The sequence below is a fragment of the Panthera tigris genome, chromosome A2 (genome assembly GCF_018350195.1).
Source record: "Panthera tigris isolate Pti1 chromosome A2, P.tigris_Pti1_mat1.1, whole genome shotgun sequence".
In the NCBI taxonomy this organism is placed as follows: Eukaryota; Metazoa; Chordata; class Mammalia; order Carnivora; family Felidae; genus Panthera; species Panthera tigris.
This window is the reverse complement of record NC_056661.1, coordinates 76813102-76833979: the sequence shown is the minus strand read 5'-3', so window position 1 is coordinate 76833979 and position 20878 is coordinate 76813102. Positions and strand designations below refer to the sequence as shown.

General features: G+C 37.0%; 1 protein-coding gene across 1 annotated transcript in view; it reads right to left on the bottom strand.

Annotated features, from left to right (window-relative positions):
• COG5 (component of oligomeric golgi complex 5) overlaps window positions 1-20878 on the bottom strand; it is a 312502-nt gene that overhangs the window by 22394 nt on the left and 269230 nt on the right. Inside the window, exons 15-18 of the mRNA XM_007083949.3 lie at window positions 16325-16435; window positions 14517-14579; window positions 5246-5349; window positions 786-1023 (exon numbers count right to left, since the gene is read on the bottom strand). Coding sequence (XP_007084011.2) covers window positions 786-1023; window positions 5246-5349; window positions 14517-14579; window positions 16325-16435 — 516 coding nt within the window. The remainder of the gene's footprint in view (window positions 1-785; window positions 1024-5245; window positions 5350-14516; window positions 14580-16324; window positions 16436-20878) is intronic.

Below are 20878 nucleotides of genomic sequence, written 5' to 3'. Positions count from 1 at the left end.
AAAAAAAAACAAAAGAAAAAAAATGAGTTCACCTTTGACATACTATGTAAATATGAATGATCTGTTTCTGAATCTTTTAACTATATGTTTGAGGGGTTTCTTCTCTGCCTCTGATATTGTTGAAAGGCTTCCAAAAAATCTGTCTAAAGGAAAAAGGAAAAAACCCTTTCTATAAGAGGTGATCATGGTTTGAGAGCCTGGAATGATTTCAAACCTGGCCATACACAAGAAAGGTACTCTGTTCAACAGAAAGAGACCAAATAATCAGACCCTTTATCTAGATGGTCCAGTGTGCATCTAAGTGAATTAGAACATTGTCTTGGAATACTGAGCTGGCCACTAGAGGATTACAGACATGCTGGGAGCTTTTTCTCTTTACATGCCAACAGCCAGCACCTTTACAGTTCATTGCCTATATTATTTTCCAGCAAAATTAATTAATTACTCTTATCAACATTGATCTCGTGGGATAATAAGAAAGCCCTACATTACAGAAAAATGGGACATATTTCTGTAATGTGGAATGAACCACTTCACCTTAACTTTGAAATGTCAAATACGAGTGATGACTCTTTTATTAAATAAAGAAAAAATATCTGGCATGAAAGTATGTCTAAACTCTTCTTTTTTTTTTTTTTTTTACCAATTCAGTTTAAATGAATTTATTTTTCTTTATTAAAGCTTCAACTCTTTAAAGCAGTAAAAGAACACATACTCAGTCTTTCAATAAATAGGTAATATAGAGGCTGAAACATTTCCCCCTTTGTAGCTATGCATCAATTTACCTGAGCAAAATCAGCTGCAAGTCGTACCTTCCCACCTTCGCCAAGAAGTCTTATGAGACTGGCATTGCGAATAAAAAGTTCAATTGCTCTTTGGGCAATAGCTTCCGTGTTGTCAAAGACAAAATCCAAGCATTCAAAGTGGTTAAAGTAGTCACTCATAACTCTAGCAATGAAACCTTGAAGCTCCTTCATGTACAGAGAACAAGGAACATCAGGCTTTCCTGAGCTGGATAATGACCTGCAAAAGGGAGAAAACAGGCAATGCACTAACAGTCAGTATTTAACTTTTGCCTGCCGCTCCCCACCCCTGCCCCGCCAACCCGTCACCTGCTATTTCAGTCCTATGGAATTTTTTCCCTCAATGGTAAAAAAGGTATTGTTTATTTTTCCTAAGAGTTAAAGAGCATAAAACAATGTTTAAATTATAAAAGCCGTTTTAAGATGCTAGGAAGATTACTGAAGAAATCTTAGAATCCATTTACCTAGAGATTATTAAGAATGAAACGGACAATCATCTGTCTTGGATGATTCACACAGTGCCTTATGCACTCTCTGACCTCTCAAGGTCCTTCGCAGCTTTACAAATCTCCATCCACTCATAGTTTTGCCTGGTTAGTGAATAAATCAATAATGAAGCCTGAAATAGCATTTTACACTTTGTAAGGGCAGAAAACACTGCCTGCCCCAAACAAACTCTTGGCAAAGATATTTCTGCTCCTGTGCTATTTAGTCTGATCAGCCGAATAGTAGATTTCTGACTGTGAAGCTGGTTATGTAACAATACACATGGTATGCAATTTTTTCCTCCCAGATGATGAGGTTTGCAAAGGCTTTAATTTGGATCAACAGATGATGCCAGCTGATGCTCCATGAAATACTATTTATAATTTATAAATGTTTATAATTGCTCTTTAAGGAATATATTAAAAGAATGTGAAATATTTATAGGAAAGAAATTATACCCAAATTAGAAATCACCTGATATTAATTAGCTAACCAATGAGATCATTGGCTACAAAGTGCTGAATCTTCTTCAAAAAATGAGTGTTCCCATATTCTGAGAATGACGTAGAAAGAGTGGCAACGGTCTAGAGAACAACAGATATGACTCAAGTGCCCAGAGCAAGAGAATAAGGTGAACTTCATTATCTTCAAAGACAGCAATGAATGGTTATTATCAGAGGATACTAACCAAAGGTCTTCTATTTCTAGAAGTAGACAGAAATAGAGAAACCAGTCTTAAGTTCTGGCAGGAAGAGATTTTGTTTGGTTATAAGACAGAACGTCCTGAGGCGAGGCCACTGGGGGGCACGCTGGAATGCTGCCGCGTGCAGTGTCACACGGTGGAGGGCTGCTCGGGTACGAGTGCAGAGACAGCCTCAGTAAGTGAGGGCAATCTTCACGTGGGGTATGGGTTTGCCAGATTCAGACACTGCAGGGCCTATCTGCATTCAGTTCAAAAGTCAAGGCTGGAAAAAAACAAGGACACCAATCTCTTTCATAGTTTCTTGTGCTTTATCCAAAGCACTGCTGTTATCTTAGTACTCCTCCAGAGGAGTATTTCAAGAATTTTAATCTGGTTAATTGAAATTATTTCCATGAGGATTAGAAAATAAAATACTAAAACAAGTTCCTTAAGCACGTGTCAATGTAAGTAAAATGATCCATCGGACAAAATTTTGAAATAGGTATTATCAGTTCTCAGTGTGGATTAGAAGCCTGACTGAAATTTACTAGAATGCAAAACTGGCTTGGCCATCGCTAAAGCTCAGTTTTCCCAATTACCCCAAAGCTTTTGGTAAGAGATTTTCAACTGATAGAATGCAAGAGTACGTTGTGCAGAAGTTGAAGGGCCTTCACAGTGAGAGCTGCACGCACGAGTCGAGGGTAGACCGAATGCACGCCTGAGAAGTGGCAGACGTTCATCCTCATGTCACCAAGACTTTTGGTGCGTGTGTGTGCTCTGCCCCCGTCAGAGGTGCACATCCATCGCTTCAGGATCTAGAGTCTTCCTACTTTTACTGTCTTCCTTCCCCATGCAAAGCTATAACTGGACAGGAGCCATTTTACACTAAATAAAAGAATTTCAGTCAATGTACTATGTCAATCAGACATTTATGTTTAAAGCTTTATCTAATTTGGAAAGAAAGACACTGGTCCTATTAAATACATTTCAAATACCAGGAAACCAGGTTGAGCATTACTTTTTAAATAGCAGAGGGATTCTGTAACCCACCACACTCCACATAAGGCTGGCTGACAAGGTTAACCTGCTTTATTCCTTGTACCTAAAATAGGTATAGAGGGCTTCAAAGGGCAGATGGTCACTATTATTTTTCCAACTGTGACTCCTGGGGGCTGGCCCTACAATAAAAGTGAATTCTCCTTCTTGAACAATTTAATCTAACCTTACCTTATGTTTCATATAAGCCAAACATTTCATATATGGAATGACATGACAATTACTAATAACAAAGTTCTAGAAAGTGAGAAAATTACTGTCATGGCGCAACAATTTTAAACGCACCATGAAACAGTGTTCCACACTCCTACAAGGACACATGTGGAAAACGACTATCAGTGGACTCTCAAATGTCTGCCATATATAGAGAGAGGGCTGAAATGGAACCATCAAAAGCCATTTGAGAAAACAAATTAAGGACAGTGTCATACACATTAAAATAATGCTTCGTACTCATGGCAACCTATCAGTGGTAATCTGGCTCCCTAGCATTTAAGCAAACTAGTAAGGATGTAGCTATTGGGACAGCCAGCTTTTAATGTCTAATCCGTTATCTACAGGCACTAGCTGTGGCTCGCCAACACAGCTGCTGAAGTATTATCTGATTGCTCTTACAGAATGAGCCTTCATTTTTGTTTCCTTTTCAGAGGCATTGATAATCAGTCTAACTGGAACATTTCAGATCACCTTTGAACAAAATTCATTTCTTTCCAAATACTGCTAAATCAACAGTTTTGTGCTATCTCCAAATATTATAGTCTTTTGCCTATAATCCACTTCACCCTTCTGTGCTTCATGTCATTATTAAAAACAGAGATTGACCTTTTCACCCTTCAAAAGATACTGTGTAGGGGCACCTGGGTGGCTTGGTCACTTCAGCGTCTGACTTCAGCTCAGGTCATGATCCCATGGTTCGTGAGTTCGAGCCCCGCATCAGGCTGTGTGCTGACAGCTTAGAGCCTGGAGCTTGCTTTCGATTCTGTGTCTCCCCCCCTCCCTCTCTTTCTCTCTCTGCCCCTCCCCCGCTCACTCTCTGTCTCTCTCAAAAATTAATAAACATTTAAAAAATTTTAAAAAAATACTCTGCAAATGAAAGAAGTGATTTGAAAAATTAAAGGACAGTGTAGAACTCATACAATTTTCTATAAACAGCTAGACTAGTGGCTGAACATTTAATAAAGTAGATATTTAAACAACATGAATATAAATAGAAATAGGAAAATTCAAAAATAGTAACTATGAACTAGGAATATAAAACACATATCTACATATTAATATTTGAATATTTAGGTCTAGAGCGGTTAAGTTTAAAAAAAAAAATCACGGGGCACCTGGGTGGCTCAGTTGGCTAAACGTCCCACTTCAGCTCAGGTCATGATCTCACAGTTTGTGAGTTCGAGCTCCATGTCCGGCTCTGTGGTGTCAGTTCAGAGCCTGGAGCTGCTTCGGATTCTGTGCCTCCTTCTCTCTCCGCCCCTCCCCCACTCACACTCTCGCTGTCTCTCGAAAAATGAATAAACGTTAAAAAATCACTCTAAGCATGTGCAAATAACTATTCCAAACTCTCTATAAATAATGTCCTGGCCATTTTACTCTCCTTAAAACGATTTCAGTAAACACTGGGTTAGGACTATGATTCTTATTCTCAAGACAACTATGACATAGATAAGAAGTACTCTTGTGAAACAGCTGTGGAATACTACCCAAGCGTTGATGGCCAGGTGTGACACGACCAGATTGAATTGCCACAAAACTCTGAGAAAGGAAAATCATTCTTGCAGGGAGCTGAGATGCAGCGTGCCTTCAAAGCCAGAGCAGGACTCAGACCAGCGTAGTGGCAGAGGAGGGACATTTTATACAAGAAATAACATGCCTACGCCACAGTTCAAGTACAGGGTGCTTGCAAGAAGTAAGGATAAAGATGAACTTGGAAAGAGAAGATGTACCAACTGCCAGAAGTCCTGAATCATGTTGAGTCCCATAGATGTTAATGATTCTATGTTTCAAAGGCAGGAGAGCAATGATGCAAACAAGAATTGAAAAATTTTAATCAGCTAATGGCACTCACAATGGATAAAACAGTGTGAGGCTGGAGGCCATGCCCACCATGAGAGGAACAAGCCCTGTGTGGAAAGAGACTTCGGGAAGAAGGGTGGAGGTGGGTCAATGAAAGACAAATGTAGCAAAGGTTACTGAAATTGTGGTTGGAAGTGCTTACCCAGAAAAATCTTCCTGATGCATGGTGATGATTATGGCCTCTATAGCATCTCCCACGGAAGTCAGTAAGGGGTGCACAGCACTTCCCATAAGAACATGGATCGTCTAAAAAGAAAAAGGAAGGACAGGCAAAATTAAAGACCAACACACAGAAATCTGAGATGGGAGAAGCACTTTGACTCAAAGGTTTTACATCGAATTCCGGCTATATACAGTTTAACTGCAATAACTCAACAGAAGTCTGTTCCTCTCCCAACTGCTGTTGCAAATGATCTTTAAAGCTGAAAATATGTGGAACATGGCACTGAACATTTCAACTCCCCAACTCCTCTCAAATGTTCAAGAAGTTTCATTGTCACATGAGCCCTGAAGAGTGGCCCTTATAAAGATCAAATAAACACACTGTGCCAAGTTTCTGAAAAGAGTGAGGCAAGACCCAGAGGGACTCTTGTCAGTGCAGACACAACCGGAACAACATGGCATGCTCTCCAGCAGAGTGAGCATAATAAATATGTGGTATTTCTTGTAGGGCAGGACAGTTAGGCCTTTCTGGGAGTAGGTTCCTGTTTGGCAGGAGTGCTTTTGGTACTGGGTATCATCTCCCTTCCCAATCTTTATCCTTACTTCTCACAAACATCCTGTACTTGAGCCTCTGGCCTGGGCGTGTTACTTCTTATTTCTGTTGTCACAACTGGGCCGGGCAAGGTGTTTGCCACTGGCATCTAGTGGGTGGAAGACAGAGACACTGCTCAACAGCCTCCACTGCACAGGACAATCTCCCACAACAAAGAACTACCTGGTGTAAAATGTCAATAATGCTCACATTGAAAACTGTTCTACACTGAGGTATAATCACTGGTTACATTATGGAAGACCCTTGGCCTTAGTTATGGGTTTTTAGTGTGAAAATATTAACTGGGCCTCAGTACACACTTAAAATCTAAAATGTAAGTATATTATGTATGCCTCACTGGTGACTACACACAATGAAGATGGATGGCTTTGGCTCATACAAACAATAGAAATAAATCAGAAAAGGTTAAACAGGACCCGTATCTATTAAATTCCTAAATATCATCTCTAGCCCTTAATCTCTGGTAAAAGTAAACAGTACATGGGGATTAAGAGAGACAGGGAGGCAAGGAGAGACAGAGCAAATGCCTGAGCAAGAGCATAGAGCTTGCCCTCAAGGAGTTGACAATCTAGTGACAGCAGATAATTTCTAGCCATAGTAATGCTCTATAGGGTGCTATGGGATCATGGGAGAAACCTCACTTAAGCTGACATGATCTGAAAGACAGAAGGTACTGCCTACACCAAATTTCAGAGGTGGGCTGAGAGAGTACACGTTAAAGGTATGGTTGCCTGGGAAAGATGATGCACTCAACTGCACAGCGTTCAATACAGACAGGGTGTGAGGTGCCTGCCCGTGTGGAAATAGACTCAGCAGATATACTCTGTAGGCTGCTAAGGAGTTGGGAATTTGCCCTGAAGGGAATGGGAAACCAATGATGGGTTTTAAGCAATGAGAAAATGTGGTTTAAAGATCTGAATGCGGGAAAAATCACATTGGATGGCAGACTGGGTAAATAGACTAAAGGCAGTAGTAGTCTCGATGCAAAATGGTGAGTGTCCAAACAAAATCAGAGGCAATAGGAATAGATACGAGGAGACAGGCTGGAGATACTGTGATTAATGATTTGGTGATATTATTAACTGAATGTGTGAGTGCAGAAGCAGCAGGTTGATTTGGGGATGGAGAGAAGAAATGATGAGTTCAGATTTGGACATGAGTTTGAAGGACTTATAGGAAATTCACATGGGCTATCCAGGAAGAACTAAAATATTTACATTTGTAGTTCTTGACACATTTGACTAGATTTGGTAGTCTTTGGCTTCTAAGAGGGAAGATGAAGCCAAAAGAGTCAATGAGATACCAGAGGATGGTTTGCAGAGTAAGGCTAAATGCCATTTTGAGGTCTTTCAGAAGAAGAGGAGTCCTTGAAGGACTAAAAGGGGCAAGACTATTTATTTAGTATAGATTATGTGCTAAGAACTATGGTATATGCCTCACATATTATAGTTCTACTTTAAATTCAATTATTCCTTCCTTTAAGAATATTAAAATCTCTAACTCATAGGTGATGAATCTAAAGTAATTTATAGATGGGGAAACTAAAGTGAAGTTAAGGAGACTGTCCTGAAGTGAGCAAGTAGAAGAGCTGGGATTTCCTACACACAGGTGACTCCACTGAGCTTTTGGTTATGCTTTGCCCACTTAGGGCAGAGAAGTAGGAAGAGATTTTAGAGTATGGTAGAAATGACTGAACAAGAGTTCAAGAAAGAAGACTCTGGTATGAGAGAGTGAAGTGTCTAACTACAGATCCTCCTACAACCAATTATGGAAAACAAACCAACAAAAAACCTACTGTAGAGTCGTAGAGATGGGAAAAAAGCAGGCATTTTTAGAAGGGTGTGGAAATCTAGAGCAAGCAATCAGAGGAGAGTGAGTTTTCCATTTTCTGTGACTTGGCTCAAAGAGTGTCTATCGTCATGATAGTGGCAAGGCTGGGGGGCTAAAACTCTGAAAGTAAAAAAAAAAAAAGAAAACAAATCCTGCAGTCTTTTAGGCCAAAAGAGCAATGGAAAGGGGCCCTGGTTCAACCAGGGCTATTAGAAAGTGAGAGAGGAACCTCAGATGGGAGAGAGCCAGAGAAGAATGGCTAATTCTATATTTAAACTCACCACTAGTCTTCAGCTGACTCATCAATCGTGCCTGGGCAAAGCAAACAAAAAATGGCTGCCAACAAGGCTTCACTGGATTGAGGTCTAAGGCATGGCCAGCTGCAGGTACCCGACAGTGTACAGTTAGAGCCCAGTCAAGCTGATTAATCGCTAAAGTAACATCAACACTCAGGAGCAATGTAAAAAAAAATACTGAGTCTACACAACATTAACATTCACAATATCCAGGATATATTAAAAAATCACTACATATACAAAAAGCTAGAAAATGTTATCAATTTTCAAGGTAAAAGATAATTCACAGCTGCCATCCCTGAGATGATCCAGATTCTACAATTATTAGGCAGGAACCTCGGTGAGGTAAAGAAAGAAATGCTCACAATAAATATTAGGAAACCTCAGCAGAGTGACTGAATGTGTAAAAAAAGAACCAAATGGATATTTTATTATTTATTTTTAAAAAATGTTTATTTATTTTGAGAGAGAGAGAAAGTGCAAGCAGCAGAGGGGCAGAGAGAGAGGGAGACAGACAGTCTCAAGCAGGCTCCATGCTCAGCATGGAGCCCGATGTGGGGCTCAATCCCATGACCTGAGATCATGACCTGAGCCAAAATCAAGAGTTGGATGCTTAACCAATAGAGTCATCCAGGCGCCCCACAAAAATGGATATTGTAAACTAAAAACAAATTGCACTACATGCATGTAGATGTAAATGTACTTCCATAAATAAGAGGTTTCTATATTTTACATAACATGGTGCAAAATTACCTCTATGAAGACTATGAAAACTTAAGGATTTATAGGGTAATCCCCAGAAGAACCACTAAAAAAAAAAAAATCACATGAAGAGGTATATATAAAAATCTAATAAATTAATTAAAATGGAATTCAAAAATTTTTCAAAGAATCCAAAAGAAAAAACAAAAGGAGGAAAAGAAAAAAGTAAAAAAAGCCAAACAAATGGGATAAAAAACAAAACTATATATATCAAAATAAAAACTTGTTAATGATTATATAATGTTAATGGACTAAACACTCCCATTAAAAGACAGAGATTACCAGAACAGACAAAAAGACAACTATATACTGTTTATAGGAGATGTACTTTAAAAATAAAGACACACAGGAATTGAAAATAAGTGGACAGAAGATATACCATGTAAACATTAAGCATAAAAAGGTTGGAGTAGCCAAATTAATATCACATGAAACAAACTGCATGACAGTAAGTATTAGCAAAGCTAAAGAGGGCTATTTCACAATGACGAAAACATCAGTTCATCAGGAAGGCATAACAATTGTAAATATGTATGAGACACAGCTTCAGCAGAAGTAGTAAATAGCTTCAAAATTGAGGTGTCAAGAATTGACAGAATTAAAAGGTCCACAATCATAGTAGAAAACTAACTTCTGTCTTTCAGCAGTTGATAGAACCATTATATAAAATATCAGTAGAGATACAGAATATCTGAACACATCACTAAATATATTCCCACTACCTTGACTTAAGTGATATTTATAGAACAATATAGTCAACAACTGCAGAGTAGACTTTTTTGTCAAACCACATGGTTCATTTACCAACACAGACCACAACACATGCTAGGCCGTAAAACAAGACTCAAAATTTTAAAGAACTGGAATCATACAGAGTATGGTTTCTGATGATAACAGAATTGTATGAAAAAATAAGATATCTAGGAAAACCACAAATAATTGGAATTTAAAAAAAAACACTTTTAAATAACTCATGAATCAAAGAAGAAACTGCAAAGGAAATCTGAAAATATTTCAAACTTAATGAGGATAAAAGCACAACATGTCAAAACCAAAGTTACTTAGAGGGAAATTTACAACTTGTTAAATTTATTTGGGAAGGGAAAAGGTCTAAAAATCAATGGTATAAGGCATATTTTTTTAAAAAAGGCCAAGAAAATCCCAAGTGGAAGTAAATAAAAAAGGCAAAAGCAGAAATCAATGAAAAAGAAAGAGAGAAAATCAAGAAAGTCAACAGTTGGCTCCCTGAAAAGATCAATAAAACTGACAAACCCATAGCTAAACTGATGAAGAAGAAAAGAGAACACAAATATTAATCAAAAAAATTTTTAAAAAGGCTATCACTAGAGGCCCCAAAGACATTAAAAGGACAGTAAGAGAATATCATGTACAGCATTATTCTGACAAATCAGGTAACTTAGATGAATAGACAAATACCTTGAAAGTCACAAAGTATCAAAGCTCATTCAAGAAGAAACGAGTAACTCAAATAGCCTTTTCCCTACTAAACAAGTCAAATTTGTAGTTCTAAACTTCCTACAAAGAAAACTACAGGCCCAGATGGCTTCACTGGTGAATTCTATTAAGCATGTGAGAAGAAAATAACACAAATTCTTTCAGATGACAGAACAGGAGCAAATAGTTCCAAACCTAATTAATGAGGCCAGTTTTGATACCAAAATCAGACAAAGAATTACAAGAAAACTATATACCAATATCTCTTATGATTATAGATGCAAACATTGTTAACAAAAATTAAGCATATCAAATTCAGGAATATATAAAAAGGGTAATACATCATAACTAAGGTGGGTTTGACATTTGAAAATCAACTTCTGTATTGTATTAACAGAATAAAGGTGTAAAACAATATGATTATTTCAATAGATAGAGAAAAAACTATTTGATGAAATGCCATTTATATTTTTTAAAAGTTTCAGTAAACTAGGAATAGAAAGGAACTTGCTTAACCTGATAAAGGCCATCTAACACCATACTTAAAACACTAGAATACAGATGGAATGCTTTCCCCCAAGTCAGGAAAATGCTCACCAAGGTCCACTCTCACCAGTTGTAGTCAACCCTGTACCAGAGTTCCTAGCCAGTGAAACAAGGCATGGAAAACAGGCATCCACCTGTATACGATATGATGGTTTACAAAGAAAATGTTCATTCTGGCTACATGAGGCTTCCCACTTATGGGAAATAGAAAACAGGAACAGTAGAGGATTAACAACTATCAGAGGAAATGGAGAAAGGAGAATAGATTATATCTCACAAATTCTTTACAAAGCAGGGAAGTGTGTCATACATTTTTCAAAGATTTACCTAAAATAGCTAAGATTACAAAAATATAGAAGCCTCAGCAATCTGGATTATTCTCTCATACAGAACATAAACCCACACAGTAAGGGAGAAAGGAAAAACTACCATGTTTAAACTTAGCAATACAATCACTATATGAAACAATCCCAGTAATAAATGGATCAGAATTATTGAGCCAAGGTATTTAACTACTTAACAGCTGAGGTGAGTATAATAAAATGACTCTCATTAATTTTAATTATGCCATCCATGACAAAGTAGATAATTATCAGATGTTAAACCTCAAGCCTAAAATAACATTTAATTTCAGATAAAATCTCAACAAGGTAGAGAAGAAAAAACTGTTATGTACCCTTCTGTGTAATTTTAGCAAGTGAAACATATATTTAGTATTTTCTCTATAAAATAATAAAAGCATATAGGTTTTTGGTTCTTGGGATACAATTATTTATACCTCCTACCATTCTACCCCTAACTCAAAGTAAATTTGTACTAAATCTCCTACAATTTTAGGAAATTCAAGGTTCTCTTTTTTTTTCCTTAAGTGAGAGGGTTTTGTTTTTTACTTAATATGTCATAACAGTTTTTATGATTTAATTTAAAAAGCAACGTCAAAATGGTTTCACTGAGTTCTGTTAACATATGCAATTAAGTCTTTAATTGGCAGGGCCACTTGAACCACCTGCCAGTCTTCTTACCCAGTTCTCAAGGACCACACTGGTGAGTCATCACCAAACTGCCCAGCTACGTGAGCTGTTGGCTCTGGTGAGCAAGCCTCAGAGCAAGGGCTGTAGCCGGAGGTCAGGGCAATCTTGCCTGCACTGGCCTCAACTCTCAGCCTACAGGGACTAACAACAGGAACTACCTTTGTTATATGTTAAAAATGCAGATTCAGAGTACATCCGACACTGAATTACAATCTGAAGAATTTCTAGTTTGACTCTGTCGGGAGACTTTTATGATCAGGCAAAGTGTAGGCACTCTGTCTTAACCTACAGAGTGGACTTTCTCTAACCATGAGTTGTGATCATTAGGGGTCAAAAAATCACTATCAGAATATTTTAAAAAGTAATAGATGAGGGGTGCCTGGGTGGCTCAGCTGGTTAAGTGTCTAACTCTTGATATCAGCTCGGGTTGTGAGATCAAGCCCTGCATCAGGCTCCACACTGAGCGTGGAGCCTGCTTGGGACTGTCTCTCCCTCCCTCTCTCTCTCTCTCTCTCCATTCCCTTCCCCTACTCGTGCTTTCTCTCTCTCAAAATAAATAAATAAACATTAAAAAAAAAAGTAATAGAGGAGCATAGAAAACAAAAGCATGTATCACCCAAAATAAGGAAAATACTGTTCTGTGAAACTTTTGTTTCAATTACAGAAATACAGATGTATATCTTACATACATGCAATTATATAGGTTGTACATATTTATAAATGCTTATATATTGTGTATGGGGTCACAAATTAAAATCGATTTCCTATCTTGGGTAGCAATCAAAATCTGTTTGATAGCTACTTCTAGAAGACAAAGAAAAAATGTGGAACCACAGAAAAGGAGACTGTGAATTCCCTGCCTGGAAGCAAGAATGTTAAGACCTTTTGGGTTTTCCTATTGGTTTGATTTTATGGTATTTTTATGACCATCAGTAACTTGGACAATTCTTTTCTTGGACAACTCTTTTTTTTTTTTTTTTACATTTTTTTAAGTTTTATTTATTTTGAGTGTGTGTGAGAGAGAGAGTAGGGGAGAGGCAGAGACAGAGAGTGGGAGAGAGAGAGAATCCCAAGTAGACTCTGCACTGTTAGCACAGAACCCGATGTGGGACTCAAACTCACAAATTGTGAGATCATGACCTGAGCCGAAATCAGAAGCTTAACTGACTGACCCATCCAGGTGCCCCTTTTTGGACAACTCTTAATAAAAACAATTATTTTAGGATGGTGGCTCTAATAATACTTTATCATAATGAGATGGGCACACTGGGGGAACAGAAAGAATACAGAGAAACATCCAAGTGTGCTTTCACTGTGCTGGGGGAAAAGACTGTCTTCTCCTACCCTCATATATGAATTTAGTGTCCTCAAGTTTTGGGGCCTGTAAAATCCCCATCCATGTCACCTGTGGACAGCATTTTGACCTCAGAAATTACCTTCTCCCTTAGGATTTGTGACAACATCCTCTAAATCTCTTCCTCAGCAAACTGAAGTTTGCTGTTGAACTGTTGTTCAACAGTGTTGTTTCTTTGTAGCTTCTTACTCCCTAAATAAAAGTATTTGTCCTTGGAATTCACTGGTAGTTCCTGTCTCTGTCTCTCTCTCTCTTTTATCTCTATCTAAGCAACCTAAATCTAACCTGACAGTTGACATCTATTACCTTTGTGCAGTTATATTGTACACCTTACAGATGCAGAAACTAAGGCAAGAGTAAACTTATTAACTTGTCTGAGGTCATACAGCTAGTTAAATAGCTGAGATAGGATTCATATACTAGTAGTTTGGCTCCTGAGTCTTTGCTACACAGTGTTACTTAGTAAATACCAAAAACATATTTAGTAAACAAATGAATGATGATGGCAAGCAAACACAACTCTCTGGGTCAGTGAGGTCTGGATTTACCAGCATTAGGACTTTGAGCAAGCTATTCCAAGTTGTATAAAATAGGGACAATAATATATAACTTGAACAGTTGCGATCATATTTCAATATATTGCATGTGACTGGCAAGGAGCAAGTACTAAATACAGGGTATCTATTACTATCATAAAAATGAATGATTTCCTTGTTTAAAGAGTTACCTAGTGTCAGCTACATATGGCTCTGAATCTTGTACGACCATTATTTTTTATTAAACTTCCTGGGTATATTTATGTTAGTATGTTAAAAATGGGAATTTACCCTGATTTCACACCTTTCACATACACATTAGAGTCTCTCAACCTTGGCACTATTGACATTTTGGGACCAGTAATTCCTTGTTGTCAGGGCTCTCTTATGCACTGCAAGATGCTGAACAGCATCCCTGGCACTAGATGCCAAGAGCACTCCACTCCCAGTCATGACAATCAAAAATGTCTCTAAACATGGTTAAATGTTCCCTAGAGGACAAAATCACCCTAGTAGGGACTCAATGCTTTACTGGGATAATAGTAGGCTGTAGTGCCCTGAGATACAGTGAGTACCTGAAGACTCTTGCTTCTCTTGCTTATGATAAAATTATCATAAGTAGAACACAATCTGTAGACACCAACAGGGTCTATTTTTAAGATCTAGAAAATATAAACACACATGTATGCCTTCTCTTTAGGATAATTATCAGCAGCTACTTTTGGTAGAGGATTCTGAATTATTTTTAAAATGTGACACTCTCCCACTCATCCAAACAAATCCTAAACCCCACTGTGATCTGTAGAGTCAAAGATTAAATTCTTTTACCTTTAGGGCTGAGATTATAGTTTGCTCGGCTGCTGGTGGGAATGAGCTCTGACTGGAAACCACCTAGAACAAGGTTTTGATCCAGTTATAGTTGTGCTTAAGTCATTTATTTTTATAAATATTAATTTTGATCATTAACATAATAAAGCTGTTTCTACAGACACATAAAACAGTATCATAACTTCACATTATATCTCCTACATGTTTTAAAAACTTCTTAGTATTTACTAGTTAAGGCAGGCTGAACAATACTTTCCTGTATAAAGCAAACGTACTGTATACTTCAAATAATCAAAAGATTAAGAATGTTAAGAGTTGGCTTTCCTTTATTCACTTTAGACAGGCTTTAGTTATAATACTGTAACTTGAAAAGGTCAGTCTAAAGCCGTATTTACATACTTCTTTAAAAAAATCACTTTTCTCCAGGCTAACTATAATTTTCAACAAGTCTTTCAAATACAAATGTCAGGGGCGCCTGGGTGGCTCAGTTGGTTAAGCGTCCTACTTCAGCTCAGGTCATGATCTCACAGTTCGTGAGTTCAAGCCCCGTGTCTGGCTCTGTGCTGATAGCACGGAGCCTGGAGCCCATCGAGTTCTGTGTGTCTCCCTCTCTCTCTGCCCCTCCCCTGCCCCTGCTCACACTCTGTCTTTCTTCCTCTCAAAAATAAATAAGCATTAAAAAAATAAAAATAAAATACAAATGTCAAACAATTTCTTTTTAGAAATCAATACAAATATTATGAACATTCTGAAAGTATCAAGAAAGGCATTTACATCAGCCTAAATAAATAACATTCTTTCATTGATTGCAGTCTAATTGGAGTAATAATAAAGGGAATGGAAAATACATCATTTATATTTTTTATTTACTTTTGTTTTTTACTTCCTCTTCTGAGGTTTGTTAATAAACCTTTAAAATATATTCTGCTTAATGTGTGACATACACTTTTTTGTAAACTCCTAGTTGATAAAAGGACTTGTTAAAATTCTAAGTAACTGAACAGTCACTGATAATTATTCTAAAATACAATTTAGCATATTAAAGCTCAAATTAAAGGTCATGTTTTCAAGAATGTCATCTAATCTTTAGCCTTCTTCAGGCCCTCTAATTATTTCTCTCTCTACTTGCTAAATATTTTGGAAATGGTTTATAGAGAATAAACACAAGCTACTCAAAAGTCAAAGATTGGATTCAAAGTGTAACTTTCCTGGTAATTATAAATACAGTTCATCTTAGAAATAATATATGGTCACCAACAAATTAAAGTTCATCATAAAAATTACATCAGCAACACAACAGCAAAAAAAAAAAAATCCATCTTCTATTTTCAAGTAGCCATCAGTTATTATACCATAAAAATGCACTGTTTAGGCAGCTCCTTCCCCCTATTTTGGGGCAAAGATAGAATCTTTCCAACATGTTGGAGGGATTAAGAGTTCTCATTCTGTCATTAGCTTTGCTATAATTTACTACCACCCACATGATATCAAATTATGCTTTTTAATAGGTATGAAATAGTATGATTTACCCTTAAATCATTTGCTCAATAAACTTGATTATACCAACCAAGCCTGATGATCTAGAGTTCTTATGCTTTAAACCAAGTATATAAACAAAAAGTCACACAAATGATAAAGGCCAGAGTCAATAACTGTTTAAAAAGAGTTCATTCCACAGCTTATTTCACACTCACCACGTTTTCATTGCATTCTTTTGCAAAAAATTAAATAATAATTCGTTGTCTATTTGAGGCAAACAGAAAGAAGTTGAAATTAAAAGAACTTAATTAAAATAAAATAAAGGTTACCTTTGTTACTGATTGGTGTAACTTATATAGTGAATTCACTACTGCCACATTTCTTCTCTGCCCTTCTGTAAGAGGCCCAATCACCTGACTTGCATCTCCTTGTGTGGACAGCTGTAAGAATTCAACACAAATAGAAATTACCAAAATGGCAGTTCATTTATAACTGGGAAGAAGCTCATGTCCCCTGACCAAAACAAAAAACAAAAAAATGTTAACTGGTAACTTCAGATCGAACATTGGAGACTTTAGGCACAACCAGGAACCTCTACAGAGAGGAAACCCAATCATTGTGCCCAAGAAGAACACCCTCCATCACTTCAGAGCTGATGGACCCCGGAGGCATATGTGACCTAAAAGCCCAGTGTGTGCTGTTATTTTCATACATCAGCATAGCACTCCTAGGACATAAATTCTGGCAGCTGCCAATAGTCTTTCTACTCAAAAACTCAGAAATAAGCCATCAAAAGGAAAAAAAAAAAGTAAATGAAGGGAGGGAAGGAGGAACGAAGAAAAATAAACCTACATCCTATGTACATCTGGCAGCCATCATAATATGCTCTGAAATGGGTGGTGAAGAGAGGGTTTTACTTTCATTTTTATAGATTAAATTCTTTCAAAAAAAAGAAAGATAGTTAAGATTATACTGTATATAGACAGTCAGTACAAGTGGTATTAAGAACTTTTTACTCCTCACCTTTTAAAAATAATTTTTTAATGTTTATATTTATTTTTGAGAGAGAGAGAGAGAGCATGAGCAGGGGAGGGGCAGAGAGAGAGGGAGACACAGAATCTAAAGGAGGCTCCATGCTTGGAGCTATCAGCACAGAGCCCTACACGGGGCTCAAACCCACAAGCCATGAGGTCATCAACTGAGCCAAAGTCAGATACTCAACAGACTGAGCCACTCAGGCACCCCTTCACTCCTCTCCCCTTTAATTTACTTCTGAACATATGAGTTTTAGGACATGTAATGCTTTACAGAGTTAATCTAGAATTCTTACAGCTTGATCTAAGAAAATAATCTACATATAAACTATTTTCATATTGATCAGATTTTCATCCAGTCCTCTGTAATGATGGTTTCTTAAAGGTGAATTAAATCTGAGTAGGACAAATAAAAAATGATCTAAGTAAACTCTGTAAATGTGTATGCAGATCTCAACATACGAAAAACTGGCCTTTTAGGAGAGCTGAAACTAAGAGTATCTTCTGTTAGAGTGAGCCAAATAAAATCTGGGAGAAAGAAATACTATTTTGCTTTCTACTTTCCTATGACGAACACACACACACAAACATTTAAAAAAAATTAAACTCAATGCCCATTTTATCAATTCCTACTTATGATAATAAAATATTTAAAAATACGAAAATTTGCAATTAAAATGAAGGGAATATTCCTTTGTTAATGTTACAACCCATGACAATGGCTACTAAGTCAACATGGGGCTTTTTGACATCAAGTTAAAGAGCTCCAATTTCTTTTGCCATTCCTCATGGACCTGGTCACCAACTTGCAATCAAGTTGAACTCTAAAATTGGACAATAAAGTGGCAGTGGTTAGTGGCATCAGTGGTTATGGCAGACTCAGGGTGTCAGATGCTAAATATATATCCATCTGCAAAGGGCATTTAAAAGTTATGAGTTCCAGCTATACAATTTTTTTTAAAGATTTTATCTTTAAGCAATCTCTAAACCCAACATGGGGCTCGAACTCACATCCCAGAGATCAAGAGTTACATGCTCTTCCGACTGAGCTATCCAAGAGCCCCTAGCTATACAATTTTTAAAAATCCAATCTTGGGGTGCCTTGGTGGCTCAGTCAGTTGGGCGTCCAAAACAAAAATGCATGTTCATATAAAAACATGTATACAAATGTTCATAGCAACATTGTTCCATAGTGTAATAGACCAAAATTGAAAACGCAAACATCATCTAATAAATGGATAAATAAGACGTAGTATATTCATACAAGGAACATTACTAAGCAAAAAAAAAAAAAAAAAAATGAAGCTCTGATACCTGCTAAAACATGGATGAACCTTGCAAACATTTGAACTAAAAGAAGCCAGTCACAAAAGGCCACATATGGAATGATTACATTTACATGAAATACCCAGAGATAAAAAGTAGATTAGTAATAAGGGGATGAGGAAAGAAGGGTAAACATGAAATGACTGCTGATGGGTAGGAGGTTTCTTGTTGGGGTAAGAAAATGTTCTAAATTTGATTGTGAATATACAAAAAACCACTGAATTGTACACTTTAAATGGGTGAATTATATTGTAATAAAACTTTTTTAAAAAGTATAGAAAGAAAAATCCCCAACTTTAAGAGTTATCTGCTAGATGCCCTGAGCCTTGTAAAAATGAAGACTAAGACAAAACAGCTAAGTTAGAGACCTACAAAGTTCTGCAAAGAAAACATTATATTTGGAAGAGCGAAACTCTAATGATATAAAAGAACTAAAGATGAAATATCACTGTGCCAAAAACAAGGAACAAAATTCAAATATCAAAGTGAAAATAGAACACTAGAAGATTGGAAATTTAAGATAATCCACTGCTTATCTTGGTTTCACAGCACAAAATACAGTGAGCCCAACACCTGAGCTCGGTAGATCACTTCGTCCCTCTCGAACACCACTCCTGTCATAATTGTTTTGGGGAAATAATTTCAAATTTACAAAATGTTACAAATATAAGGAGTACTCTTAGACACTTTACCCAGATTTACTTATTAACATTTCATCCCATTTGATTTATTGTTTGTATTTTCTCTAACATACAACATATAATTCTTTTCCTGAATCATACATACATTATATTATAGCCCTTTGCCCCTAAATATTTCAGTGAGTACTTCATAAGATGGACACTTCACTACAAAATCCGAGTTATCAACTTCATAAATTTATGTCAATCCAATACTTTTATGTGGAATGTGCTATGTCTCCAAGGAGATGCGGTTCATTTTAGTGAAGGTGGTGTTAGAGACCAAGATCTGGGTAGTAGGGGTACTTATTCCTGTAGTAACTCTTGATTAATCCAATATTTATACAGATGATCCTTCCAATACGCTGGGTTCTTAGCTCCTTCTCTTCCATTTAAGGTTAAAATAACTATACAGTGAACACTCATATACAGATAACCTATTAACATTCTTTAATTTGCTTTATATCACATATCTATCCTTCAACACATTTGATATTTTTCATTCATTTCAAATAATTTTCAGACATCAACACTCAAGCATGTGGATAATTAGCTAGAATTCAGTATTCACTTACAGCTTTTTTTTTTCCTTTTGAGGAAAAACTTATATATAATGAAATGCGGACCTTAAGTGCACAATTCAATGAGATGTGGTAAATGGTTTTACTTGTGTGATATTATCACTCTAGAAGTTTCCTTCATTCCACTTCCCAGTCAACTCCCACCCTACCCTGGAGAGGCATCCACTATTGTGATTCAATTAGCCTTGGCTTTAAGGAGGACTGCATTCAGAGACCATACGGGAAGGTATTTTTAATGAGCTCCAAAGACAATGTTTCACAGATTATTCAGTCTTTTATGAGCCCCTGCTGCCACTGTGCTGTTCTTCTTGGGATAAAGAATGTACTTTTGCTTATACATACTGTTTTCAAAACCGCTAAAAGTCATACACAATTAAATTTTCCTGACATTTTATTATGAACACTTGAAAGACTTGTACACTGAATACCCATATACTGCTTAGATTCTATAATTAACATTTTATAATACTTGCTTATGCTATCCGTACATAGATCCATTTTGTATTTAGAGAGACACACACACAGTGGGAGTGGGGGAGGGACCGAGACACTTCCAAGCAGGCTCTGCACTGTCAGCCTAGGGCCTGATCCCACAAACCATGAGATCGTGACCTGAGCCAAAATCAAGAGTTGGATGTTTAATAGTTTTGTATTTTTGATGTATCTCAAAATAACTTGTAGACATTAGTATACTTATTACCTCTGACTTTACTGCACTGATTAGTTTTGCCTATTCTGTATCTTTATATAAAGTTTTTTGTGCATGTATGTGTGTGCAAAGTTTCTTTCACTCAGCATAGTTTCTGGTTTTCACTTGTGTTTGTTCCTTTTTATTGCTGTGTAGTATTCCACTGCGTGAACTGATCAGTTTGTTTTATCCATTCTCTTATTGCTCCCAGAATGTCTGGAACAATATAATCCTTGACTCAAATCTAAACAGACTTGCCTCGAAACACTTGCTAGCTGAGTAACTAACTTGTGCCTTTAGCTTCTCCATACGTAACACAGAACAGATACTACAGCTGATAGCAAAGTATGCTCCATTTTTATCTCCAATTTTATGTCTTGTTCTAATTTTCTTCTCACATGTCTTTGCTTGGTCCTTTCTCCTGCCATCAAGCCTCCAAGCTCTACCCTATGTCTGCACTGGCTAAGGATGAAAGGCACATGTTAGGACTGAGGAATCCAAACGAAAAGCCAATGAAGCTGCCTGGAGTTACAGAGTAAATATTGGCTCCTTTTGGTTTGTGGAAAACATGCAT